We start from the raw sequence: 23,758 nt of genomic DNA, 5'->3' as shown, positions 1-23,758 counted from the left end.
GCCTGCAATCCCAGCTACTCAACAGGCTGAGGCAGGAGAATCACTTGAATCAGGGAGGTGGAGGTTGCAGTGAGCTGAGATCACACCAGTGCACTCCAGCCTGGGCGACAGAGTGAGACTCTGTCTCAAAAAAAAAAAAAAAGCAATGAAGAAAAATCCAGAAAGATTTTTTTCAGAAGAAAAAGTATACAAATTAAATTTTAAAAAAGAAATTTAAAAAAGCAATAAGAGGGTAAATATCTGGGTGAATATAATTTCTTGAGTTTAAAAATTATATTTGATGGGCGAAAGCAAAATCATAACATTATCTCACGTGGTTCTCAACATATGTAGAGGTGATATTCAAGACAACAATACCATAAAAAAGGGCAGAGGGGCCTACAAAGCAGTAGAGTTTCTACATTCCACTTGAACTGGTAAAAGGTTGATACTAGCCAACGATCATAAGTATGTATAATATAATCTCTACAGCCACCTATAAAATCCTATACAAAAATATATACTAAATGGCATACTGAATTGATTTAGCACGGCATATGAAGTTACATGGCATACTAAGAAATGTCTAAATACCCCATAAAAAGGCAAGAAAAGGCAAACAGGTATAAAAAAACCCTGAGGGAACAACTTAGAAAAGAGATAATAAAAACCCATCTAAAATTAAGTATAAATCTTCTAAACACAGCAATCAAAAAGGTTGTTGGAATCTGTTTTTTTAAAAATGACTCATGGCCAAGTGTGGTAGCTTATGCCTGTAATCCCAGCACATTAGGGGGCCGAGGCGGGGGGAGTCACTTGAGCTCAGGAGTTTGAGACCAGCCTGGGCATGATAGTGAGACCCCATCTCTACAAAAAGAAAAAAAAAAAAAAAGATTAGCCAGGCATGGTGGCACATACCTATAGTCCCAGCTACTCGGGAGGCTGAGGTGAGAGAATCACTCAAGCCCAGGAGGTCAAGGCTGCAGTAAGCCGTGACTGCACCACTGCACTCCAGCCAACAGAGTAAGACTCTGTCTCAATAAATAAATAAATATCAATAGTCACATAAGATGGCAGAGTAGGAAGCTGTAGTGTAGAGATCAGTCCCTTCACTGAAGCAACCACTGAGCTAGAAAGAGTGATTGGAATCAGCTCTTTTGGAACTCTGAAACATGACCAGAAACTCCTAACAACCAGAGACATACTTAAACAATGAAGGGAGAGGCTGCTGATCTTCACCGGTGAGTGGCATGTGCCAACCAGCCAACACTCCCCCATTCCTGAGCCTGAGTTCCCGAAGCAGCTGGCTGATGCCAGGGCGAGCAGCGGAACTCTGTCCTCCAAAACCGTGGGTTCTGCACCTTGGTGGGTCCAATGGGTCTCTGAGGACCAGCCCGGATGCTTGCCTTGGTTTATTTGGCCCTCTCAGCAACAGTGGCTTCCCCAGGGACATCCTTCAGAAGATTTTATTAAAGAGACAAAATCCTCCTCTGCCCCACCCCATTTAAAGCCACCTATTTAAGGAAATCCATGTTAGGTGGCTGGCTGACTGCAGAGATAATGAAACAAATTTCAGTGACCACACAAGCACAAGGAAGAAACACTTTGCAAAAATAGTTTGGAAAAGTAACAAAAGGGGAGCTTCAGACCTCAACAAGCAAAACCCAGCAATCCCAGGTGACTGAGAGAATCACATTTTGAGGGTCATTACATTGTAACACTTAAAATGCAACGTTCTCAACAAAAAACCACAAAATATACAAAGAAACAGGATATATGGAAGCTTAGACCATTACAGGGAAAAAACAGCAAAGAAAATCAGCAAACAATACAGTAACTGAACACCATCATCGACCAATGGAACCTAACTTACATTTACAGGAGACTTCACACGGCAACAGCAGGGTACACATTCTTCGCCCATAGAAGATTCAGCAAGATTTACCAGAACCTGGGTCATAAAATAAATCTTTTTTTTGAGATGGAATCTCGCTCTGTCGCCCAGGCTGGAGTGCAGAGGTGCAATCTTGGCTTACTGCAACCTCCGCCTCCTGGGTTCAAGAAATTTTCCTGCCTCAGCTTCCCGAGTAGCTGGGATTACAGGCATGCACCACCACGCCTGGTGAATTTTTTTGTTTTTGAGACGGGGTTTTGCCATGTTGGCCAGGCTGGTCTCAAACTCCTGACCTCAGGTGATCTGCCCACCTCAGCCTCCCAAAGTGATGGGATTACAGGTGTGAGCCACCATGCCCAGCCAAAACAAATCTTAAGAAATGTAAAATAAGTGAAATCATACAAAATATGTTCTGTGACCGTAAAAGAATTAAACTAAATCAATTTAAAAAAGAAACCAGAAAATCTCTAAACACATGGAAATTAAATACACTTTTAAATAATTCATGGGTCAAAGAGTAAGTCGCAAGGGAAACTGGAAAACATATTGAATTATTTAAAAGTGAAAATATAACATGTTGACTGATATCAGCAAAAATGGCAGAGTAGGTAGCTCCAAGTCCCCATCCCCCCACAGAAACATTGATAAACCAAGCAAAACTGCCTGAATCAACTTCATGAGAACTGTAGAAAAATAATCAAAGGTTTACAATAACCAAATCATCTGATGTGGCTCTTTGTCCCCAAGCACATCTCATCCTGAATTGTAATCCCCAGGGGTCAAGGAGGGACCTGGTGGAAGGTGACTGGATCACGGGCGCGGTTCACCCCATGCTGTTCTCGTGATAGTGAGGGAGTTCTCACGAGATCTGATGGTTTTTAAGTGGCAGTTTCCCCTGCACTCTCCCCTCTCTCCTGCCAGCCAGTGAAGAGGGTACTTGCTTCTTGTTAGCTTTCCACCATGATTGTAAGTGTCCTGAGACCTCCCCAGCCAAGTGGAACAGTGAATCAATTAAACCTCCTTTCTTTATAAATTACCCAGGCTCAGGCAATTCTTTCCAGCAGTGTGAAAACTGACTAATACTCCAAATGAACACTGAATCAAGAAAAAAGCAACTTCAAAATGGTAGGAAAACTGGGTTTTTTTACTTGCCCTTGTCCCACAACCTTCCATGGTTCAGTGGGAGCCTTGAAGATGGCAGCCCACATTCCCAGCATGGTTTCTGGTATTGAAGGCAGCAGAGCAGACCTTATTCTCAAAGCATTGTGTTTTCCTGTTCTCAGCTGCCCAAGGGCTGCCAAAAGGACTGATCTGCCTTTGTTTCACCTAACCCAGAACTCACGCAGGGCAGAAAAGTGGCCACACAGAGGGTATTCCTTGAAAACACTGTAAATCAAATGCATACCCCACTGATGCCTAGGCAAAAGATTACAGTTGAGGCAAACTAGAGGTGTGCTAACAGCATGGGAGAAGTTGTGGAGAGTTTCTATGGGAAATTCGGGTACTGAAATTTGGACCTACCCATGTGTACTATGGAATTTCAGTAGCCATGCATATGCTGAGTGCAGAGCACATTCTCAGAATAGACCTGAGAAAGGATGCTGAGCTTTCATCTGTGGCTCCTCTCCATCCTCCCTGCAGGCAGGGAGTAAAGCCTAGGGCAAAGCTGTACACAGACTGGGCCGGGTGCAGTGGCTCATGCCTGTAATCCCAGCACTTTGGGAAGCCGAGGCAGGCAGATCACTTGAGGCCAGGAGTTCGAGACCAGCCTGGCCAGCATGGTGAAACCCCTGTCTCTACTAAAAAATACAAAAATTAGCCGGGTGTGGTGGAAAATTAGCCAGGTGTGGTGGCACAAGCCTGTAATCCCTGCTACTCAGGATGCTCAGGCAGAGAATCACCTGAACCTGGGAGGCAGAGGCTGCAGTGAGCCGAGATCGTGCCACTACACTCAAGCCTAGGCGACAGGGCAAGACTCTATCTTAAAAAATAAATAAATAAAAAGTTGTACACAGACTGGCTAAGCCCTGAAGGACTGCTCCAGTGCCCCAGCACAGTGGCAATCCACAAAGAGGGAAAGAGCTGGGTTTTTCTTTTTTTTTCTCGTTTTTGGGTCCTGGCATTCAAGGAAATCTCTGTTAAAACACTAGTTGAACACAAGCTAATGGCAGAGAGACTTTCAGAGATTGCACATGTAAAAGAAGACACGCTTTGCAAAAATGGTTTAGAAAGTCACTGAACAAACAGCTACAGCCCACAGCAAAAGCAAACCCAGGGATGGTGGGGAGGATAAAATAATTTCCAGTTACCCCATTATAATACTCAAAATATCTGATTTTCTTTTTTGAGACGGAGTCTTCGCTCTGTCGTCCAGACTGGAGTGCAGTGGTGTGATCTCCACTCACTGCAACCTCTACCTCCCTGGTTCAAGCAGTTCCCCTTCCTTAACCTCCCAAATAGCTGGGATTATAGGCGCATACCACCATGTCCGGCTAAGTTTTGGGATTTTTAGTAGAGATGAGGTTTCACCATGTTGGCCAGACTGGTCTTGAACTCCAGACCTCAGGCAATCTGCCCACCTCGGCCTCCCAAAGTGCTGAGATTACAGGCGTGAGGCACTATGCCTGGCCTCTTTTTTTCTTTTTAATTTTACTTTTTTCTTTTTTTGGGGAAAAGGGATTATAGGTGTCAATCACTGTGCCTGACTCCAATTTTCAAAAAAAAATTACAAACCATGCAGTGACATAAGAGAGTACAGCCCATTCACAAAAGAAACAAATTGTCTTTAAGGAAGCACAGACATTGAAAGTACTAGACAAAGACTTTAAATCAGCTGTCTGAAATCGGCTCAAAAAGCTAAAAGAAACGATGAATAAAGAGTTAAAGGATACAAGGAGAACAATGTCTCAACAAAATGCAGAACATCGATAAAGAAATAGAAAATATTATAGACAGGTGAGGGGCAGTGGCTCATGCCTGTAATTCCAGCACTTTGGGAGGCTGAGGCGGGCAGATCACCTGGGGCCAGGATTTCAAGACCAGCCTCAGCAACATGGCGAAACCCCCTCTCTACAAAAAATGCAAACAATCAGCCAAGTGTGGTGGCATGCGCCTGTAGTCCCAGCCACTTGGGAGGCTGAGGTGGGAGAATTGCCTGAGCATGAGAAGTCAAGGCTGCAGTGAGCCAAGATTGCACCACTGCACTCCAGCCTGGGTGACAGAGTGAGACCCTGTCTCAAAAAAAAAGAAAAGAATGTATTATAGACAAACTAAAGCTTACAGAAAAAAATAAAAAAGGAAAAAAATAGAAATTATTGAAAGGAATCAAAGTCTGAAGCTGAAAAGTATACAAAAATTAGCCAGGCATGGTGGTGGGTGCCTATAATCCCAGCTACTCAGGAGGCTGAGACAGGAGTATTGCTTGAACCCAGGAGGCAGAGGTTGCAGTGAGCCAAGATCGCACCATTGCACTCCAGCCTGGGTGACAAGAACGAAACTCCATCTCAAAAAAAAAGAAAAAGAAAAGTATAAAAATGGAAATGAAAAATTCACCAGACTATTTTGAATTCATTTGAGCAGATGGAAATCACTGAACACACGAAGACAGGTAGATGAAACTATCCTGTCCATAGTTTTTTGTTTTTTTTTTCATGAGTTTCACTCTTGTTGCCTAAGCTTGAGTGCAATGGCGCAATCTCGGCTCACTGAAACCTCTGCCTACTGGGTTCAAGTGATTCTCCTGCCTCAGACTCTCAGATAGCTGGGATTACAGGCATGCGCCACCATGCCTGGCTAATTTTGTATTTTTAGTAGAGATGGGGTTTCACCATGTTGGCCAGGCTGGTCTTGAACTCCTGACCTCAGGTGATCTGCTCGCCTCGGCCTCCCAAAGTGCTGGGATTATAGATGTGAGGCACCGTGCCCAGCCTGAATTGTATGCTTTAAAATGGTATGTGGACTGGGTGTGGTGGCTCATGCCTGTAATCCCAAGCACCTTGGAAGGCTGAGGTAGGAGGATCACTTGAGACCAGGAGTTCAAGACCAGCCTGGCAACACAGTGAGATCCCATCTCTACAAAAAATAAAAATAAAAAATTAGCCTGAGTCGGGCCGGGCACAGTGGCTCATGCCTGTAATCCCAGCACTTTGGGAGGCCGAGGCAGGTGGATCATGAGGTCAGGAGTTCGAGACCAGCCTGGCCAAAATGGTGAAACCCCGTCTCTACTGAAAAGACAAAAATTAGCCGGGCACGGTGGTGGGCGCCTGTAATCCCAGCTACTCTGGAGGCTGAGGCAGGAGAATCGCTTGAACCCAGGAGGTGGAGGTTGCAGTGAGCCGAGATCACACCACTGCACTCCAGCCTGGGCCACAGAGCAAGACTCCGTCTCAAAAAAAAAAAAAAATTAGCCTGAGTCCTAGCTACTCAGGATGAGGTGGGAGGATTGCTTGAGCCCAGGAATTAAAGGCTGCAGAGAGCTATAATCACACCACTGCACTCCAGCACAGGCAACAGAGTGAGACCCTGTCTCAAAAAAAAAAAAAAAAAGGTGCGTGACTTTCACCTCAATTCAAAAAAATAAAACATATAAAAACCTGTCAGCAGGGCATGGTGGCGCATACCTGTAGTCCCAAGTATTTGAGAGACTGTGGTGGGAGGATTCCTGGAGCTCAGGAGTTTGAGGCTTCAATGAGCTATGATTGCACCACTGCAGTCTGACCTGGGCAATAAAGGGAGATGCCATCTCTTAAAAAACAATGCCAAATTCTGTGAGATGCAGCCAAAGTAAACTTTAGGTAAATTCATAGCCCTAAAATGCTTACAGAAGAAGCAATAATAAAAAAAAAAAAACTTAAGAATCTGAGCTTCCATTTCAAGAAACTAGAAAAAGAGCAAAATAACCACAAAACAAACAGAAAGAAGGAAATAGAATTAATATAAGAGCAGGCTGGGGGGGTGGCTCACACCTCTAGTCCCAACACTTTGGGAGGCTGAGGTGGGCAGATCTCTTAAGGCCAGGAGTTCAACACCAGCCTGGCCAACATGGTAAAACTCCATCTCTACTAAAAATACAAAAATTAGCCAGGCGTGATTGCATGTGCCTGTAATCCTAGCTACTCCCAAGCTGAGGTAGGAGAATCGCTTGAACCCAGGAGGTGGAGGTTGCAGTGAGCCAAGATTGCGCCACTGCACTCCAGCCTGGGTGACAGAGCAAGACTCCATCTCAAAAAATAAAAATAAAAAAAAATGTAAGAGTAGAAATCAGTGAAGTTAAAATAGAAACATTTAAAAAATCAATTAAACCAAATGTTGGCTCTTCAAAAAGATCAATTAAAAATAAGAAATCCCTAGCCAGACTAATCAAAGAAAAAAAAAAAAGCAAAGAGAGAGGATGCAAATGACCAGCATCAGGAATAAAAGGGAGGCTATTAGCACAGACCCTGCATGCATCAAAATGAGATTAAATATTACAAACAAATCTAGGCACCCAGCTCTCATCCTCATTTTTTATAAGTGGGAAAAAGACCCAGAGATCAAATGACTCACTCAAAATGACAGTCAATGACAGAGCAGGGCCTGGGGCCTTAGGACTGATTATCCCAATGCCATCAGAGAACGAGCTAAATCAGAAGCACCTAGTGAGCTTTTAAAAAATAATTCTCCAGGGCACAACCCCTGAGATTCTGATTCAGTAGGTTTTGGAGTGATGCCTAATATTCTGAAAATGCCAAAAGCTCAACAGATGGTTCTCTTGCTTGGCCAGGTTTAGAAAATGCTGTGTCCCACATTACCACCTTCACTCATATGACGACTGTAGAGAAAATCATAAAAATCTGGTGCTCAAGTATGTTTAAATTTAATATAAAGCACCGGGCGTGGTGGCTCACGCCTGTAATCCCAGCACTTTGGGAGGCCTAGGTGGGTGGATCACGAGTTCAGGAGATTGAGACCATCCTGGCTAACACAGTGAAACCCCATCTCTACTAAAAATAGAAAAAAATTAGCCGGGCGTGGTGGCACATGCCTGTAGTCCCAGCTACTTGGGAGGCTGAGGCAGGAGAATGGTGTGAACCCTGGAGGCGGAGCTTGCAGTGAGCCAAGAGTGCGCCACTGCACTCCAGCCTGGGCGACAGAGCGAGATTCTGTCTCAAAAAAAAAAAAAAAAAAAAAAGTAATATAAAGCAGGCAGAATAAATCCTGTGATGGTGACCGGGTGAATGCTCTTGAGAGAAATCATGATCTGGAACACCCGTCTCTGACATTTCCCATGGCAGTTAACATTTTTCCACTTTATTCAAATACACATTTATTTGTCAAATATTTGCTGGGTACCACTCTGTGCTAGGTATTGGGGATACAGTCATTTGCATCACAAAGTCCCTGCTCAGTGTAATAAGCACTCATTGAGCACCTACCTATGTGTGAGGAACTGTGCTAGGGGGTATCAGAAACACACAAAATAGGCCAGGCACTGTGGCTCATGCCTGTACTCCCAGCACTTTGGAAGGCCAAGGTGGGCAGAACACCTGCGGTCAGGAGTTTGAGACCAGCCTGACCAACATGATGAAACCCCATCTCTACTAAAAATACAGAAAAATTAGCCAGGTGTAGTGGTCGGTGCCTATAATCCCCAGCTACTCAGGGGCTGAGGCCGGAGAATTGCTTGAACTGAGGAGGCAGAAGTTGCAGTGAGCTGAGATGGCACAACTGCACCCCAACCTGGGCAACAGAGACTCTGTCTAAAAAAAAAAAAAAAAAAAACAAAAGAAAAGAAAAAGAAACACAGAAACACAAAATAAAACAAAGCCTCTCCTCTCAAAGAATTCACCCTCGCCAGTCGGAGACAAACTGTACAATGCCTTCCCAGGTATCTCATCCCGTTTCTTAAGTCCAAATTCTGTTTCCATATTGAAGACTCCAGCATTTTTTTTTTTTTGAGACAGTCTCACTCTGTCGCCCAGGCTGGAGTGTAGAGGTGCAACCTCGGCTCACTGCAACCTCTACCTCCCAGGTTCAAGTGATTCTCCTGCCTCAGCCTCCCGAGTACCTGGGATTACAGGCGCCCACCACCACACCTGGCTAATTTTTTGTAATTTTAGTAGAGACAGGATTTCGCCATGTTGGCCAGGCTGGGCTCATACTCCCAACCTCAGGTGATCCACCCACCTTGGCCTCCCGAAGTGTTGGGATTACAGGCGTGAGCCAACACGCCTGACTGACTCCAGCATTTTTATCTTCATCTCAATCTCATCCCTAAACTCAAAACCAACATATGCAACTGCCTACTTGATGTTTCCATTTGGATATCCAACTAACACCTCAAACTAAACATGTGCAAAGCCAGGTGCAGTGGGTCATGCCTATAATCCCAACACTTTGGGAGGTCAAGACGGGAGGATCGCTTGAGCCCAGGAGTTTGAGACCAGCCTGGGCAACTTAGTGGGACCCCATCTGTCTATTTATTTTCAAAACATTAAAAATTGTTTTTAAAGAAAAAAATAAACCTAACACGTGCAAGACCAAATTCCCAATTTCGCACTCTCCCACCAAACTGGTTTCTCCCGCAGTCTTTGCCAACTCAATAAATGACAACTCCATTCTTAAAGTTCACCTAAAAAAATCCTGGAGTCATCCTTGACTCCTCTCTTTCTCTTACACACTGCATGCAAAGCATCTGCAAATCTTTTGGGTCTACTTTCTTTCTTTTTTTCCTAGACAGGGTCTTGCTCTGTTGCCCAGGCTGGAGTGCAGTGGCGTGATCACAGCTCACTGCAGCCATGACTTCCCAGGCTAAAGCGATTCTCTCAGCTCAGCCTCCCAAGTCCCTGGGACTACAGGCACGCACCACCAAACCCAGCTAATTTTTTATTTTTTTAGAGACAGGGTCTTGCTATGTTTCCCAGGCTAGCTTTGAACTCCTGGGCTCAAGTGATCCTCCTGCCTTGGCCTCCCAAAGTGCTGGAATTACAGGCCTGAGCCACCACACCTGGCCAGGTCTGCTTTCAAAATACATCCTGCATGTGACCACTTCTATCTGCAGCTGCCTCTCTCATCCACACCTCTGGCTTGTTTTGCCTGGAGTGCTGCCTTATAACCAGGACCCCTGTTTTGACCAGAGTTCTCCTATGAACTGTTCTCAACAGAGAGGCCAGAGAGATCTTTTTAAAAACACTAGTTGAATCTCATTAGTCCTCTGTTCAACCTGCAAAGATTCCCATTTTATTCAGAGTAAAAGACAATCCTTACGATCCTCACCAGGGCGTGACATGACTCCCTGCTCCCTCTTGGATCTCAACTGTCTCCACCTTTGCCTTTGCTGAACTTCACTCCAGCCTCATTGGCTTTTTCTGCTATTCTAAACATGCCATGCATATTCCTCTCTGGAATGCTGTTCCTTTGGAGGTAGGCATGGCTCTCTCTCCACCTCCTTCAGCTCTCTAAGTATCTTATCAGTGAGGCCTTTCTCAACCACCTTATAAAAAGTAATCACTTCCCACTCCCAAGGAACTTTTTTCCCGTCACAGTAATTGTCACCATTTGACACATATATTTTATTTTGTTTATTATTATTATTTTTTGAGACAGAGTCTTGCTCTGTTGCCCAGGCTGGAGTACAGTGGCACGATCTCGGCTCACTGCAACCTTAGCCTCCCAGGTTCAAGCGATTTCTGGCTAATTTTTGTATTTTTAGTAGAGATGGGGTTTCGCCATGTTACCCAGGCTGGTCTCAAACTCCTGACCTCGGCCTCCCAAAGTGCTAGGGTTACAGGCATGAGCCACCACGCCCAGCCTTGACACATATATTTCAGTGTCCATCTTTTCCTGCGATAAAGTGTAAAATTATTAGGGTAATGTGTTCAGTTCACTATCTTATTCCCAGTGCTTAACAGTGGCAGGCAAATAGTTAATGATCAGTACATATTTTGTGAATGAATGTGACATGTTCTAATAGAAGTAGGAAATGAACACTTCGTGGGATGGGTAAACAGTGGGAGTCATGGCCAAAAATAGTTTAGAATGGATCATTTACTGCAATGGTATTCAAGCACTTTTCTTTCTTTCTTTTTTTACAGAATCAGGGTATCACTCTTGCCCAGGCTGGAGTGCAGTGGTACAATCATAGCTCACTGCAACCTGAGAACTCTGAGCTCAAGCAATCCTCTTTTACCTCAACATTCCCAAGTAGCTGGGACTACAGGTGCGTGCCACCATGCCCAACTAATTTAAGTTTTTTTCTTTTTTTTGAGAAAGGGTCTCACCCTGTCACCCAGGCTGGAGTGCAGTGGCACTATCACAGCCCACTGCAGCCTTGACCTCCTGGGCTCAAGCAACCCTCCCACCTCAGCCTCCTGAATAGCTGGGACTACAAGTGCATGCCACCACTTCTGGCTAATTTTTAAATTTTTTTGTAGAAATGGAGTCTCCCTATGTTGCCCAGGCTGACCTCGAACTCCTGGGCTCAAGTGATCTGCCCACCTCGACCACCCAAAGTGCTGGGATTACAGGCATAAGCCACCATGCCCAGTCCAGCACATATATATATTTTTAAACTGGAACTCATTTTTTTAAATGGAAGCACAATCTGAAAAAGGAATAAAACCCAAAGATTGACAACGGGCTAGAAAACCAGAAATCCGCAATTCAGCTTCTTCCCCTCACTCTCCCCTTTGAACTCATGATGCATCTCAAAGCCCAGCTTGAAAGCCACAGATCTAGAGCGTGGATGGCATTCTAATGAGCTAAGCATCTAAACCGACCACAGTTGGGAGCCACTGAAAGTTTTTGAGCAGGTAAATGATAGATTGATTGATTTATTCATTTTGAGACAGTCTTGCTCTGTCACCCAGGCTGGTGTATAGTGGCGCGATCTCAGCTCACTGCAGCCTCTGCCTCCTGGGTTCAAGTGATTCTCCTGCCTCAGCCTCTGGAGTAGCTGGGATTACAGGCATGCACCACCACGCCTGGCTAATTTTTCTATATTTAGTAGAGACGGGTTGGCCAGGGTGGTCTCGAACTCCTGACCTCAGGTAATCCACCTGCCTCCACCTCCCACAGTGCTGGGATTACAGGTGTGAGCCACTGCGCCCGGCCTAGATGATATATTTAGATCCATGCTTTAGGAAGATTAGTCTCAAGAGAATGGGTAGACTGAACGATGACAGAAGGAGGTGGCAATCAGGAAGATCAAAGAGAAGACTGCTGCAACAGGCAAGCTAATACTTAAAGTACAGAAGGAGGGGCCAGGGGAGAGCAGTGAGAATGCAAAGAACAGAAAAATGGAGACAGCTGTCTAGGACCCGGCACCTCCCAGAAGGAAAAGGACGTTCAGAGTAAAATCTGTCAGTTTCATGCCTTAGTGACTGGTGAATTTAGTGAACGCACAGGAGGTGAAAGGCTGGGAGAGGAAGCAAATACCACCACTTCAGATTTAGACAGGGTCTGAGGTATGAAAAAGGTACATACAACTGTCCTACAAACAGATGAAATGCAGTCCTCACATGTTATGCCCTGTTGGGAGCCTTTAGGAGCCATCTGGACAACCCTGGTCATTGAGATGGTGTGGAAGAGCAAGAAGTGCTCCAAGTGTGTCCAGAACAGACAGGCCGGGTGCTGTGGCTCATGCCTGTCATCCCAACGCTTTGGAAGGTAGAGGTGGGAGGACGGCTTGAGGTCTGGAGTTGGAGACCAGCCTGAGCAACACAGCAAGACTCCACTTCTATAGAAAATTTTTAAAAATTAGCTGGGCGTGGTGGGCAGGCCTGTAGTCCTAGCTATGTGGAAGCTGAGGTGGGAGGGTTGCTTGAGCCCAGGAGTTCAAAACTGCCATGAGCTATGATCACGCCACAGCACTCCAGCCTGGGCAACATAGGGACATCCCATTTTTACCAAAAACTTTTAAAATTAGCTAAGCATGGTCAGCTGTGCGCACTTGTAGTGCCAGCTACTTGGAAGGTGGGGTGGAGGATCTCTTGAGTCCAGGAGTTGGAGGCTACAGTAAGCCATGATAGCACCTCCGCACTCCCAGCCTGGGCTACAGGGATGGAGATCTCTCTCTCTCTCTCTCTCAATCCTCTCTCTCTCTCTAGAAAGTTTTTTTTTTTTTTTGAATGAAGTTTCACTCTTGTTGCCCAGGCTGGAGTGCAATGGCACGATCTCAGCTCACTGCAACCTCCGCCTCCCAGGTTCAAGCGATTCTCCTGCCTCAGCCTCCTGACTAGCTGGGATTACAGGCGCCTGCCACCATGCCCAGCTAATTTTTGTATATTTAGTAGAGACGGGGTTTCACCATGTTGACCAGGCTGGTCTTGAACTTCTGACCTCAGGTGATCCACCCACCTCGGTCTCCCAAAGTGCTGGGATTACAGGCGTGAGCCACCATCCCTGGCCTAGAAAGAGTCTTTATTTATTTATTTATTTAAGACAGAGTCTCGCTCTGTCATCCAGGCTCTGCACCAGAGTGCAGTGGTGCATTCTCTCCTCACCACAACTGCCGCCTCCCGGGTTCAAGCAATTCTCATGCCTCAGCCTCCAAGTATCTGGGACTACAGGCGCGTGTCACCACGCCCAGGTAATTTTTGTATTTTTAGTAGTCTCACTCTGTTGGCCAGGTTGGTCTGGAACTCCTGACCTCCAGTGATCCACCCGCCTCAGCCTCCCCAAGTGCTGGGATTACAGGTGTGAGCCACCATGCCCGACCGAGACCTTGTCTCTTAAAAAAGACAAAACGGGGGTACGGGGAGGGGGCAGCACAGAACAGAAACAGAACTCTGGGGAACAGAGACACGGCGCCCAGTTGAGCAGAAACCAGAGCAGGAGCACCAGGCAGAGATGGAAGACTGAGTTTCATCGAAGGAGTGGGATCCTGGGACCCAAAGGAGCGGGAGCACAGTAAGTAGGGATGAAGATGGCGAAAGCACGACCTGCCAGAGCGCTTGCTGACGAGCCACACTCCACACCTACTACGTGCTGTCACGTGCTTGACAAAACCCGACACACAACGCACAACGCTAAAGTTTATTGCTCAACAATGCAAATACAGTTAACATTACTGTACGCTTAAAAATGGTTAAGACGGTAAATCGTATGTTATGTTTTTGTTTTTTGAGATGGAGTCTGGCTCTGTCGCCCAGGCTGGAGTGCAGCGGTGCAATCTCCGCTCACTGTAAGGTCCGCCTCCCGGGTTGACGCCATTCTCTTGCCTCAGCCTCCCAAGTAGCTGGGACTGCAGGCGCCCACCACCACGCCCAGCTAATTTTTTTGTATTTTTAGCAGAGACGGGGTTTCACCGTGTTTGCCAGGATGGTCTCGATCTCCTGACCTCGTGATCCGCCCGCCTCAGCCTCCCAAAGTGCTGGGATTACAGGCATGAGCCACCGTGCCTGGCCATGTTATGTGTTTTTTTAACCACAATTTAAAATTAAATGAAGGGGGCCGGGTGCAGTGGCTCACGCCTGTAATCCCAGCACTTTGGGAAGCTGAGGTGGGCAGATCAAAAGGCCAAGAGTTCAACAGAGTGAACTCCTGGCCAAGAGACTGAAACCCCGTCTCTACTAAAAATATAAAAATTAGCCAGGCATGGTGGTGTGCACCTGTAATCCCAGCTACTTTGGGAGGCTGAGGCAGGAGAATCGCTTGAACCTGGGAGGGGGAGGCTGCAGTGAGCCGAGATCATGCCATTGCACTCCAGCCTGGGCGACAAGAGCGAGACACCATCTCAAAATGGAAGGAAGGAAGGGAGGGAGGGAGGGAGGAAGGGAGCGAGGGAAGAGAGGAAGAAAGGAAGGGAAAATATGTATTATCTGGGCAAGTAAAATGCAGATGAAGGAAAAGGACAATGATCATTTGAATGGAAGATGGATCCACTGTAATCCAGGTATGGGAAAATACTGAACACTAATGTCAAAAGAAACAGAATGTGCTGACGATCTGCAAGGCATTTCACAGAAGACAAAGAACACAAACCATGGAGAGAAGACTAGCACAATCAAATACTGGGAGGTGAGGAAGGTAGACAGAATTCATGATTTTGGAATGTGCACAGTTTATCATCAGACATTCTGAGAAAGAAGGAAGTGAACTATCTCACTGGTACTGCTATATTGTCAAGTAAAATATTCAACTAGGTTAAAACTGTCAGACATATCAATTTGGAGGCAAGCTGCAAAAATACACAGGAAAAAAGGTCTTAGAAGTTGAGATTAGATAAACTCTTTTATGGGATACAAATAAAACCAAAAAAGTGGAAAATGGGTTCTAGGAGGACACTCCTGAAAAGGCAAGAAAAGGAACCGACATTCACTTATGAAATTCACACTTCCTGAATGTCTACTATGGACAGAGCATGATTCCAGTTATGGGGAAGGGGAAATGAACACAGAGGTCATAAATGAGCACTGGGGAAAGAGGGGAAAGCTGAGGGAGCGCTACATCATCACATCAACTGAGCATGGACTTGGGGAAATAAGGTACACCACAAGCTGTGACTCAATTCACAAGCACAGGTGGACGACGAGGTTTTGGTATCTGAATGCCTAAAGAAATAAATAAAATCGAGGGCAGAAAATAAGTCCAAGGTATTTTTAAAGCAAGGAAGGAAAGAAAATGGAAGATAAAAAGAATGAACATAAAAGTCTCAAGTTAATTTTTATGTCAGACTTCTGAATGCCCCAAAATGAAACAATTCTGTAAGGCCGGGAGCAGTGGCTCAGGACTGTAATCTCAGCACCTGGGGAGGCTGAGGTGGGCGGATCACTTGAGGACAGGAGTTCAAGACCAGCATGGCCAACATGGTGAAACCCTGTCTCTACTAAAAATACAAAAATTAGCCAGGCTTGGTGGCATGTGCCTGAAATCCCAGCTACTCAGGAGGCTGAGGAAGGAGAATTGCTTGAACCTGGGAGGCGATGGTTGCAGTGAACTGAGATCATACCAGTGCACACCAGCCTGGGTGACAGAACAAGACTACGTCTCCAAAAAACAAACAAACAAACAAACAAACAGCCCACAACAATTCTGTAATGGCGAGAGAGTAAATAAGTGACCAATAATGCTGGAGGAAGAGGAAGTGAATGGGTCCCCAGTATAGGTTAGAATGAAAAAATCCCTACCAATGTAAATCAAATACAAAATAAACAAAAGAGTTCATGTATGTGTGCGGGAAGGAAAGTGATATTTGGGGGTTAGGAGGTGTTACTGAGGGTACCGAATACATATAAACAACTCTTTAGTCACTCCCAAAGGTCTGGGATGAGCATTTTTTAACATTTGATACTCTACTAACTTACCTGGACTATGTTGACATGGAAATTCACCTCCCGTTATCCACAGCTCCTCTCCCTGCTCCAACTTAATGATGACGTTTGGCTTGGTGATATCATATCTTGTTAATGGGAAAAGAAGAAGGACTTGGGCAAGTTGCTCGGCTTCAGAATCTCCGAAGTACAAGATGTTGCCACCTCATAAGCTGCAAAACAGAAATGCTCCATTTTTTACCTAATCAAAGTTAGAACCTTACAATGAAGAATAATATAAACACTACAGCTAGTGCCCACAAGGAATTAAATGGTGTCGTTGCTTATTTCTTCAAACTCAAGCATAAAACTCCATTCAACTGAGAGCATTCAGAAAGCAAGCTATCCTTACCCATGGAAACTAGATGGCTGTAGTTCTCCAACATCACATCCCCGTATGTTATCTTCTCATCAGGGTCCAGTTGCCGCCACTCCTCCTGGGTGAAATCCACAGCCACATCTTTGAATGACACTGGCCCCTGTAGTGGCAACACGATCAGAATTGGGAGATATGGAAAAGGGATAGGGGGATAACATTTTACAAAGCTCGCTGGTGAAGTTAACCATGAACACTGTATACCTTATTTTATGTTACAGATTATGGAAGGGAAATCATATTGGAAACACATATCCTTTGGGGTCCTTTATATATACACAAAAATAAAAACCCAAAACACAACTGAGCTCCTATTTTGCAACTGAACTGCATTTTGGGGATATGAGATGAGTGAAACACCATGCCTGCTCTTAGAAAGCAGACAACCTAATAAGGAGATAAACACGTAAACAAACACAAGCGTTTTACTCCTTGTCACTTCTTTTAGTCTTCTTCGCTGCCAGGCCCTCCCCTTCTCCCGGACCTCTTCATGTTGGAGTGCCCACCACTCAGTTCCTGGTCTTCTTCTTCCTAACTCACTGCTCTGGGGCTCTCACCTAGTTTCAGCTCCTTGTTCTTTTGGCTCTTTTATTCTCATAGCCAGTGGCCTCTGGCTATCTGCATGACTGATTTTATCTCAAACATCTCAATCTCGCAGCAATAAATATTCGTTAAATGAATGAATGCCCAAAGCTGTTATTAGAGTAATGCAGACAGGTGAAGAATGATTTAACAAAAGAGGATCAAATTATTTTAACTTTATGCCATCAGATTAGCCTTCACAGACTCAGTTAACTTGAAGTCCTTAAAGATGAATCGTGTATTCTATGGGATGAAGGGGAGGAAGAATATGATGAGGTGTAAAAGTACCAATGGCAAACATGAAGCAGCTTCAATTTTTAAGAGGTTGGGGCTGGGCATGGTGGCTCATGCCTATAATCCTAGCACTTTGGCCGAGAAGGGAAGATCATTTGAGCTCAGGAGTTCGAGACCAGCTTGGGCAACATAGTAAGAACTTCATCTCTGCTAAAAATAAAATTTTTTTAAAAAATTGGCTGGGCATCATGGCACATGCCTGTAGTTCCAGCTACTTGGGAGGCTAAGGCAGGAGGATGGCTTGAGCCTGGGAGGTCAAGGCTACAGTGAGCTGTGAATGCAACACTGCACTCCAGCCTAGGCAACAGAGCAAGACCTTGTCTCAAAAAAAAAAAAAGAAAAATGCAAAGCTCCTGGGCTCCAGCAATCCACCTGCCTTGGCCTCCCAAAGTGTTGGGATTACAGGCTTGAGCCAGCATGCCCCGCCCAAACTTGTAGTTTAGAAAAAGGAAGTGCCCAGTAAGCACGTTGCATTATCCTGTTATTTATAAAGAACATATCAACAAGGGGTTCAAACCCAGTGATACAGCTAGGACCATGTAGATCCCAAGAGATAGCAGAGGCAGAGCCGCTAGGCTGGTGGGCTGAGAAACTAAAGCAGAACATCCAAGCTTATCCACAGGCAGGCCAGAGGAGCTGATAAAATCACCGAGAGAGAGTAATAACTTTCTGGGTTAAGTTAGTCCAGAAGGCAAGGAGGTGGTAGGGGTTAGAACACTGATCAGCCAATAAATAACATAAAATTACATGTCAATACCACTTACATCAATACAAATACCCAAAATGAAACATAACCAAACAAAATCCAGTACCAGATTAAAAACATAATATACAACAGACAAATAGGACTTATTCCAATAATATAGACTAGTTTAATATTTGGAAATCTATTAATATGATAAGCCACTATAACACAGCAAAAAAGAAAAATCTTGTATCCATGAAGATACTTGAAAAAGCTTGACAGAAAAAGCTGATTTAAAAAAACAAACTAAAGAAAATAGAAACTGATGGATACTTCATTAACATCAATATTATTATATACACAAATATAAATATTACACCCTAATATGCAATAGTACGTATAACATGTGACGTATGTATTTCAATTACACACAAGCACATATATACAGTTTGCGTGTATACACACACACACACACACACACACACACACACACACACTCTTATGCCTCAGTCTTCTCAGTCCGAAAGTCAGGATTTTACTTAACAGGGAAAAACTACGTATCTTCCCACTAAGATCAAGAACAAGGTATTAATAAAATGCTCATTATCTACAATTAGAGAAGAGAAAACAATTAGAGGAATATAACTAAGAAAAAATAAAAGTGCTTGGGCACAGTGGCTCACGCCTGTAATCCCAACACTTTGGAAGGCCGAGACGGGCAGATCACCTGAGGTCAGGAGTTCAAGACCAGCCTGGTCAACATGGTGAAACCCCATCTCTACTAAAAATCCAAAAACAACAACAACAACAACAACAACAACATTAGTTGTATTATTAAGGTCAACTTAATAATACAGAGATATCAGTTTCCCTAAATTACTTTATAAATATGCAATCCCAATAAAAATACCAAAAAGCTTTTTCCTGGAACTAGATAAGCTGACACTACAGTTCATATGAGGTGGAAGAAAACCAAAAACAGCTCAGGGAAAAAAAACATTTGGACATGGATAAAACTGGATCCAGGCCAGGTGTGGTGGCTCATGCCTATAATCCCAGCACTCTGGAAAGCTGAGGCAGAAGGACTGCTTGAGGCCAGGAGCTTGAGACCAGCCTTGGCAACATAGCAAGACCCTATCTCTACAAAGAAAAAAATATATATATTAGAAAAAACATATAGAGAGAGAGACATGAGGACTTCTGCCCTCAGGTGTGACAAATTAACAGGTACTGGATATACCCTCCAACCTGAAACAGCACACACCAAACAACAACAAAATCAAAAACAGAAAGAAAAATAAAACGGAGAACATATATGAAGCAATGATTTTTTTGTTTGTTTTTTGTTTTTTGAGATGAAGTCTTGCTCTTGTCTTCCAGGCTGGAGTGCAATGGCACAATCTCGGCTCACTGCAACCTCTGTCTCCCGGGTTCTAGCAATTCTTCTGTCTCAGCCTCCCGAATAGCTGGGATTACAGGCGTGCACCAGCACGCCCGGCTAATTTTTATATTTTTAGTAGAGATGGGGTCTCACCATGTTGGCCAGGCTGGTCTTGAACTCCTGACCTCGTGATCCGCCCACTTTAGCCTTGTTGTTGTTGTTGCTGTGATTACAGGTATGAGCCACCACGCCTGGGCTGAAGCAATGGTTTTCAAGGCACTGATTATCAGGCAGTAGAGTTATCTATGAGTGATGGGAAATACACAAGGTGAACCAATCAACTTCTGCCTTGAGCGTTTCCAGGCCACGGCGCATGGAAGAAGAACAGAGGCAGATGTGAGGAGAAAGAGTTGTGAGATGGGAAAATGGGCAGGAAATTACAACCCATAAGGAAGAAAAGAATCAGTCCATCAAAACTGGCCCAGAATTGACACAGAGTTCACAACCGGCACAGAGCACTGAGAGAGTTCATCGTTCTATTCCAAATGTTCAAAAACATCAAGACAGGCAAGATGTAAAAAAGACCCACGCTAACCTTCTACAGATAGTACAATATCTGAGATGAAAATTATACTGGAAAAGATGAACAGCATCGTGGAAAAAAGAGATTAGAGAATACAAAGACAGCAACAGAAGTTACATAAAATGAAACAGAGAAAAAAGAATTAAAAGCAAATAAAGAGCAACAGTGTGTTGTGGGAAAATTTCAAGTGGCCTAATATACAGGCAACAAGAATCAATGGAGGGGAGGTGGTGGGTACTTGAAGAGATAATGATAAAAATGTTCCCCAAGTGATGACACCATAAACCCAAGATCCAAGAAGTTCAATGATCCCCAAAACAGAAACATGAAAAAAATGATACCATGACATACTGCAATCAAATTGTCCAAAACTAGTGACAAAAAGTTTAAAACAGTAAGGGGGGAAGAAAAAAAGATATGTTATATATAGGGGAACAAACATGAGTACGAGATCAGATTTCTCTTAGAAAAAAATGTAAGCAGGAAGACAACAGAGAAACATATTTAAAGCACTGTGGAGAAAAATCCAGCAAAAACACCTTTAAAAGCAAAGACACAATGAAGACATTTGCAGACATATAATAATTCATCATCAACTAGAAGAAATGTTAAAGAAAGTCCTTCAGGCATAAGTAAAATGACAGCAAATAAAAATTTAGATTTACACAAAGGAATGAAGAGTACCAGAAATGGTAACTGTGTATTTTCTCTCATTACTTAAATCTCTTTAAAAGATACCTGGGCCAGGTGTGATGGCTCACACTTGTAATCCCAGCACTTTGGGAGGCTGAGGCAGATGGGTGACCTGAGGTCAGGAGTTCGAGACCAGCCTGACCAACATGGCGAAACCTCGTCTCTACTAAAAATACAAATATTAGCCAGGCGTGATGGTAGGTGTCTGTAATCCCAGCTACCCAGGAGGCTGAGGCAGGAGAATCACTTGAACCCAGGAGGCAGAGGTTGCAGTGGGCCAAGATAGCACCCCTGCACTCCAGCCTGGGGGACAGAGTGAGACTCTGTCTCAAAATAAATAAACAAATAAATAAATAAATAAATGATAACTGTTTAATTAACAACAACGGATAGTGTGTGGCACTGATACCATCTGTAAAAATAAAATGAACAACGGTGTAAAGACCAAGAGGAGAGAAATGGAAGTATCCTATTGTAAGCTTCTCTTACTCTAAGAAAAATGGATATTACTTAAGAATAAACTATGATAATTAAAGTTGCATACTATAAATTCTAACTCACTAAAATAACAAAACAGTGTGATAGCTAAAAACCCAACAAAAGATATAAAGTAGAATCATAAAAAATTCTCAACTAATCAAAAGGAAGGAAGACAAACAGAGACATTTTAAAAAGAAACAAAGAAGATGAGACTAAAAGAAAGCAAAGACAATGAACTATAACCTAACTTGTTTCATCAATAATCACATTACATGTAAACGGTCTATACATCCCCAATTATGAGACAGAAATAGACTGATGAAAACAAGCAAGATCCAAATTTTGCTGCCTATAAGAAATAATACATTAGATATAAAGATGCAAATAGGTTAAAAGTAAAAGGATGGAATAAGATATACCATGCATGCATTACTCAAAAGAATGCTACATAAATAACAAAGTACATTTCACAGCCTGGAATATTAGCAGGGATAAGGAAGGCCATTTTACAAAGTGGTTAATTAATCAACAGGACGTAATAACCTTGAACATTTATGTATCTAATATAACACATAAAGTAAAAAGTGGTAAAATTGCAAAGAGAAACAGAACCACAACTGCAGCAGATTTCAATCCCCTCTCCCCCACAACTGATACAAGTGGGCACACAATCAACAAGGATATAGTACACCTGAACAACACAACCAACCCACTTGATCTCATTAACATTTATCAAACACTCCACTCAACCAAAGCAGAACAAGCCATCTTCTCAAGCATGCGCAGAATTTTCCCAAGACAGATCCTATTCTGAGCCATAAATTTAAGAGGTTCCATGTAGCATTCCACACAAAAATTCACAATCTAAATCTAATCATGAAGAAAGATCAGGAAACCTAAATTTAAAGACTTCTATAAAATCACTGGCCTGTATTCTTCAAATATTTTAATGGCACTGAGGAACAAATCCATATTAAACAGACTTAAAAAGCATGAAAACTAAAGGCAATTAACAGTCCTAGACTGAATCGTCTACCAAAAATTAAAAATTGCTATAAAGGAAATTATTGGGAAATTGGCAAAACTGGAAAATGAACTATAGTTTAGATAAAAGTATTAAATCAATGATAAATTTCCTGAATTCAATTACTGTGCTATGGATATTTAATAGAATGTTCTTGATTTTATGAGCTATAATCTAAAACTTTATAGGGTAAAGAGGCATGACATATTATACCCACTCTCAAATAGTTCAGAAAATATATATATATAAATATATATATACACATATGTATATAGGCATATAAATGATTAATGTGGGAAAATGTTAAGAATGAAGTATCTGAACAAAAGGAAGTATCTGGGATTTCTTTGTAAAATCCTTGCAATTTTTCTGAAAATCTGAAATGATTTCAAAATAAAATGCTAAATAGAAAATAATGCTATCAAATACATGCATATATTTGCTATCAAATATATGCATATATTTGCTATCAAATATATGCATATATTTGCTATCAAATATATGCATATATTTGCTATCAAATATATATGTACATATTTGCTATCATATATATCAAATATATTTCAAAAGGACTCAGAAACCAACTTAAAGGGATTCCGTCTGGCCAAAGATGGAACCACTTAATTTTCAAAAAGAATCACAACTTCTATGTACTGAAATATTTACTATCTGTTTAAACCCATGAGCTCATGATGGTAACAAAACAAAATACCCTCCTGCTTAAAAGCCTACTCAATATTTCAGAAACTGTCTTTCCTGCATGAATTACATAAACAAATAGAGAATAGAAATTTATCTTTAGAAAAGTATTCTAGGCCAGCCGTGGTGGCTCATGCCTATAATCCCAACACTGGGAGGTCAAAGAAGAGGATCACTTGAGCCCAGTTCAAGACCAGCCTGGGCAACATAGAGAAACCTGTCTCTACTAAAAATTAAAAAATCCGCTGGGCATTGTGGCATATGACTATACTCCCAGCTACTTGGGAGGCTGAAGTGGGAGGATCACTTGAGCACAGGAGTTTGAGGCTGCAGTGAGCCATAAACGTGCCAGCCTGGGCGACAGAGTGAGACTCTGTCTCCAAAAAAAAGAAAGGTATTTTGGCTAGTAAATAAAGAAGAAATGGTAGAATTAGCAGATCACCATTTTGCCTCCCCTAATGAAGGCAAATCACAGCAATAGTAAATCACAGCAATCATCAACAGTCAATAGTTCTTAACTTCACAAAAACAAAGAAGGTAACACGTGCCTCCAGAAGTAGACAAATGCCACGTATAGTATACTTGTGTGAAAAGAACTGAACATAAACCTGATTAGACTTCCAGATCAAACTACCAATTTTACCAAGGCATACAAGATATTTTTTAAAAATGTGCTAAAGGTGAAACAAGGGTAACACAATCCAAACTGAGGATAACCAACACAGTTTCTTCAAAACAATGAGCACGCAGGAGACATACTATGGGAACTATTAAAAGATTTAACCCAACTGCCACGTGTA

At 43.1% G+C, this 23,758-nt stretch overlaps 1 protein-coding gene across 3 annotated transcripts in view; it reads right to left on the bottom strand.

Annotated features, from left to right (window-relative positions):
• The window catches only part of POM121 (POM121 transmembrane nucleoporin), a 56,955-nt gene extending 40,662 nt beyond the window's left edge, over positions 1–16,293 (bottom strand). For 2 of the 3 annotated variants that reach the window (XM_063708595.1, XM_063708596.1), the window contains exons 1-3: positions 16,156–16,293; positions 6,493–6,590; positions 1,853–1,930 (exon numbers count right to left, since the gene is read on the bottom strand). In XM_063708595.1, coding sequence (XP_063564665.1) covers positions 1,853–1,854 — 2 coding nt within the window. In that variant the 5' untranslated portion in view covers positions 1,855–1,930; positions 6,493–6,590; positions 16,156–16,293. Of the gene's footprint in view, positions 1–1,852; positions 1,992–6,492; positions 6,591–16,155 lie in introns of those variants that run through there. The other variant, XM_055392706.2, reaches the window with a different exon arrangement.
• Between the last annotated feature and the right edge of the window lie 7,465 nt (positions 16,294–23,758).

The sequence above is a fragment of the Gorilla gorilla genome, chromosome 6 (genome assembly GCF_029281585.2).
Source record: "Gorilla gorilla gorilla isolate KB3781 chromosome 6, NHGRI_mGorGor1-v2.1_pri, whole genome shotgun sequence".
Lineage (NCBI taxonomy): Eukaryota > Metazoa > Chordata > Mammalia > Primates > Hominidae > Gorilla > Gorilla gorilla.
The sequence above is the reverse complement of the archived record's forward strand: the minus strand, read 5'-3'. Positions and strand labels throughout refer to the sequence as shown.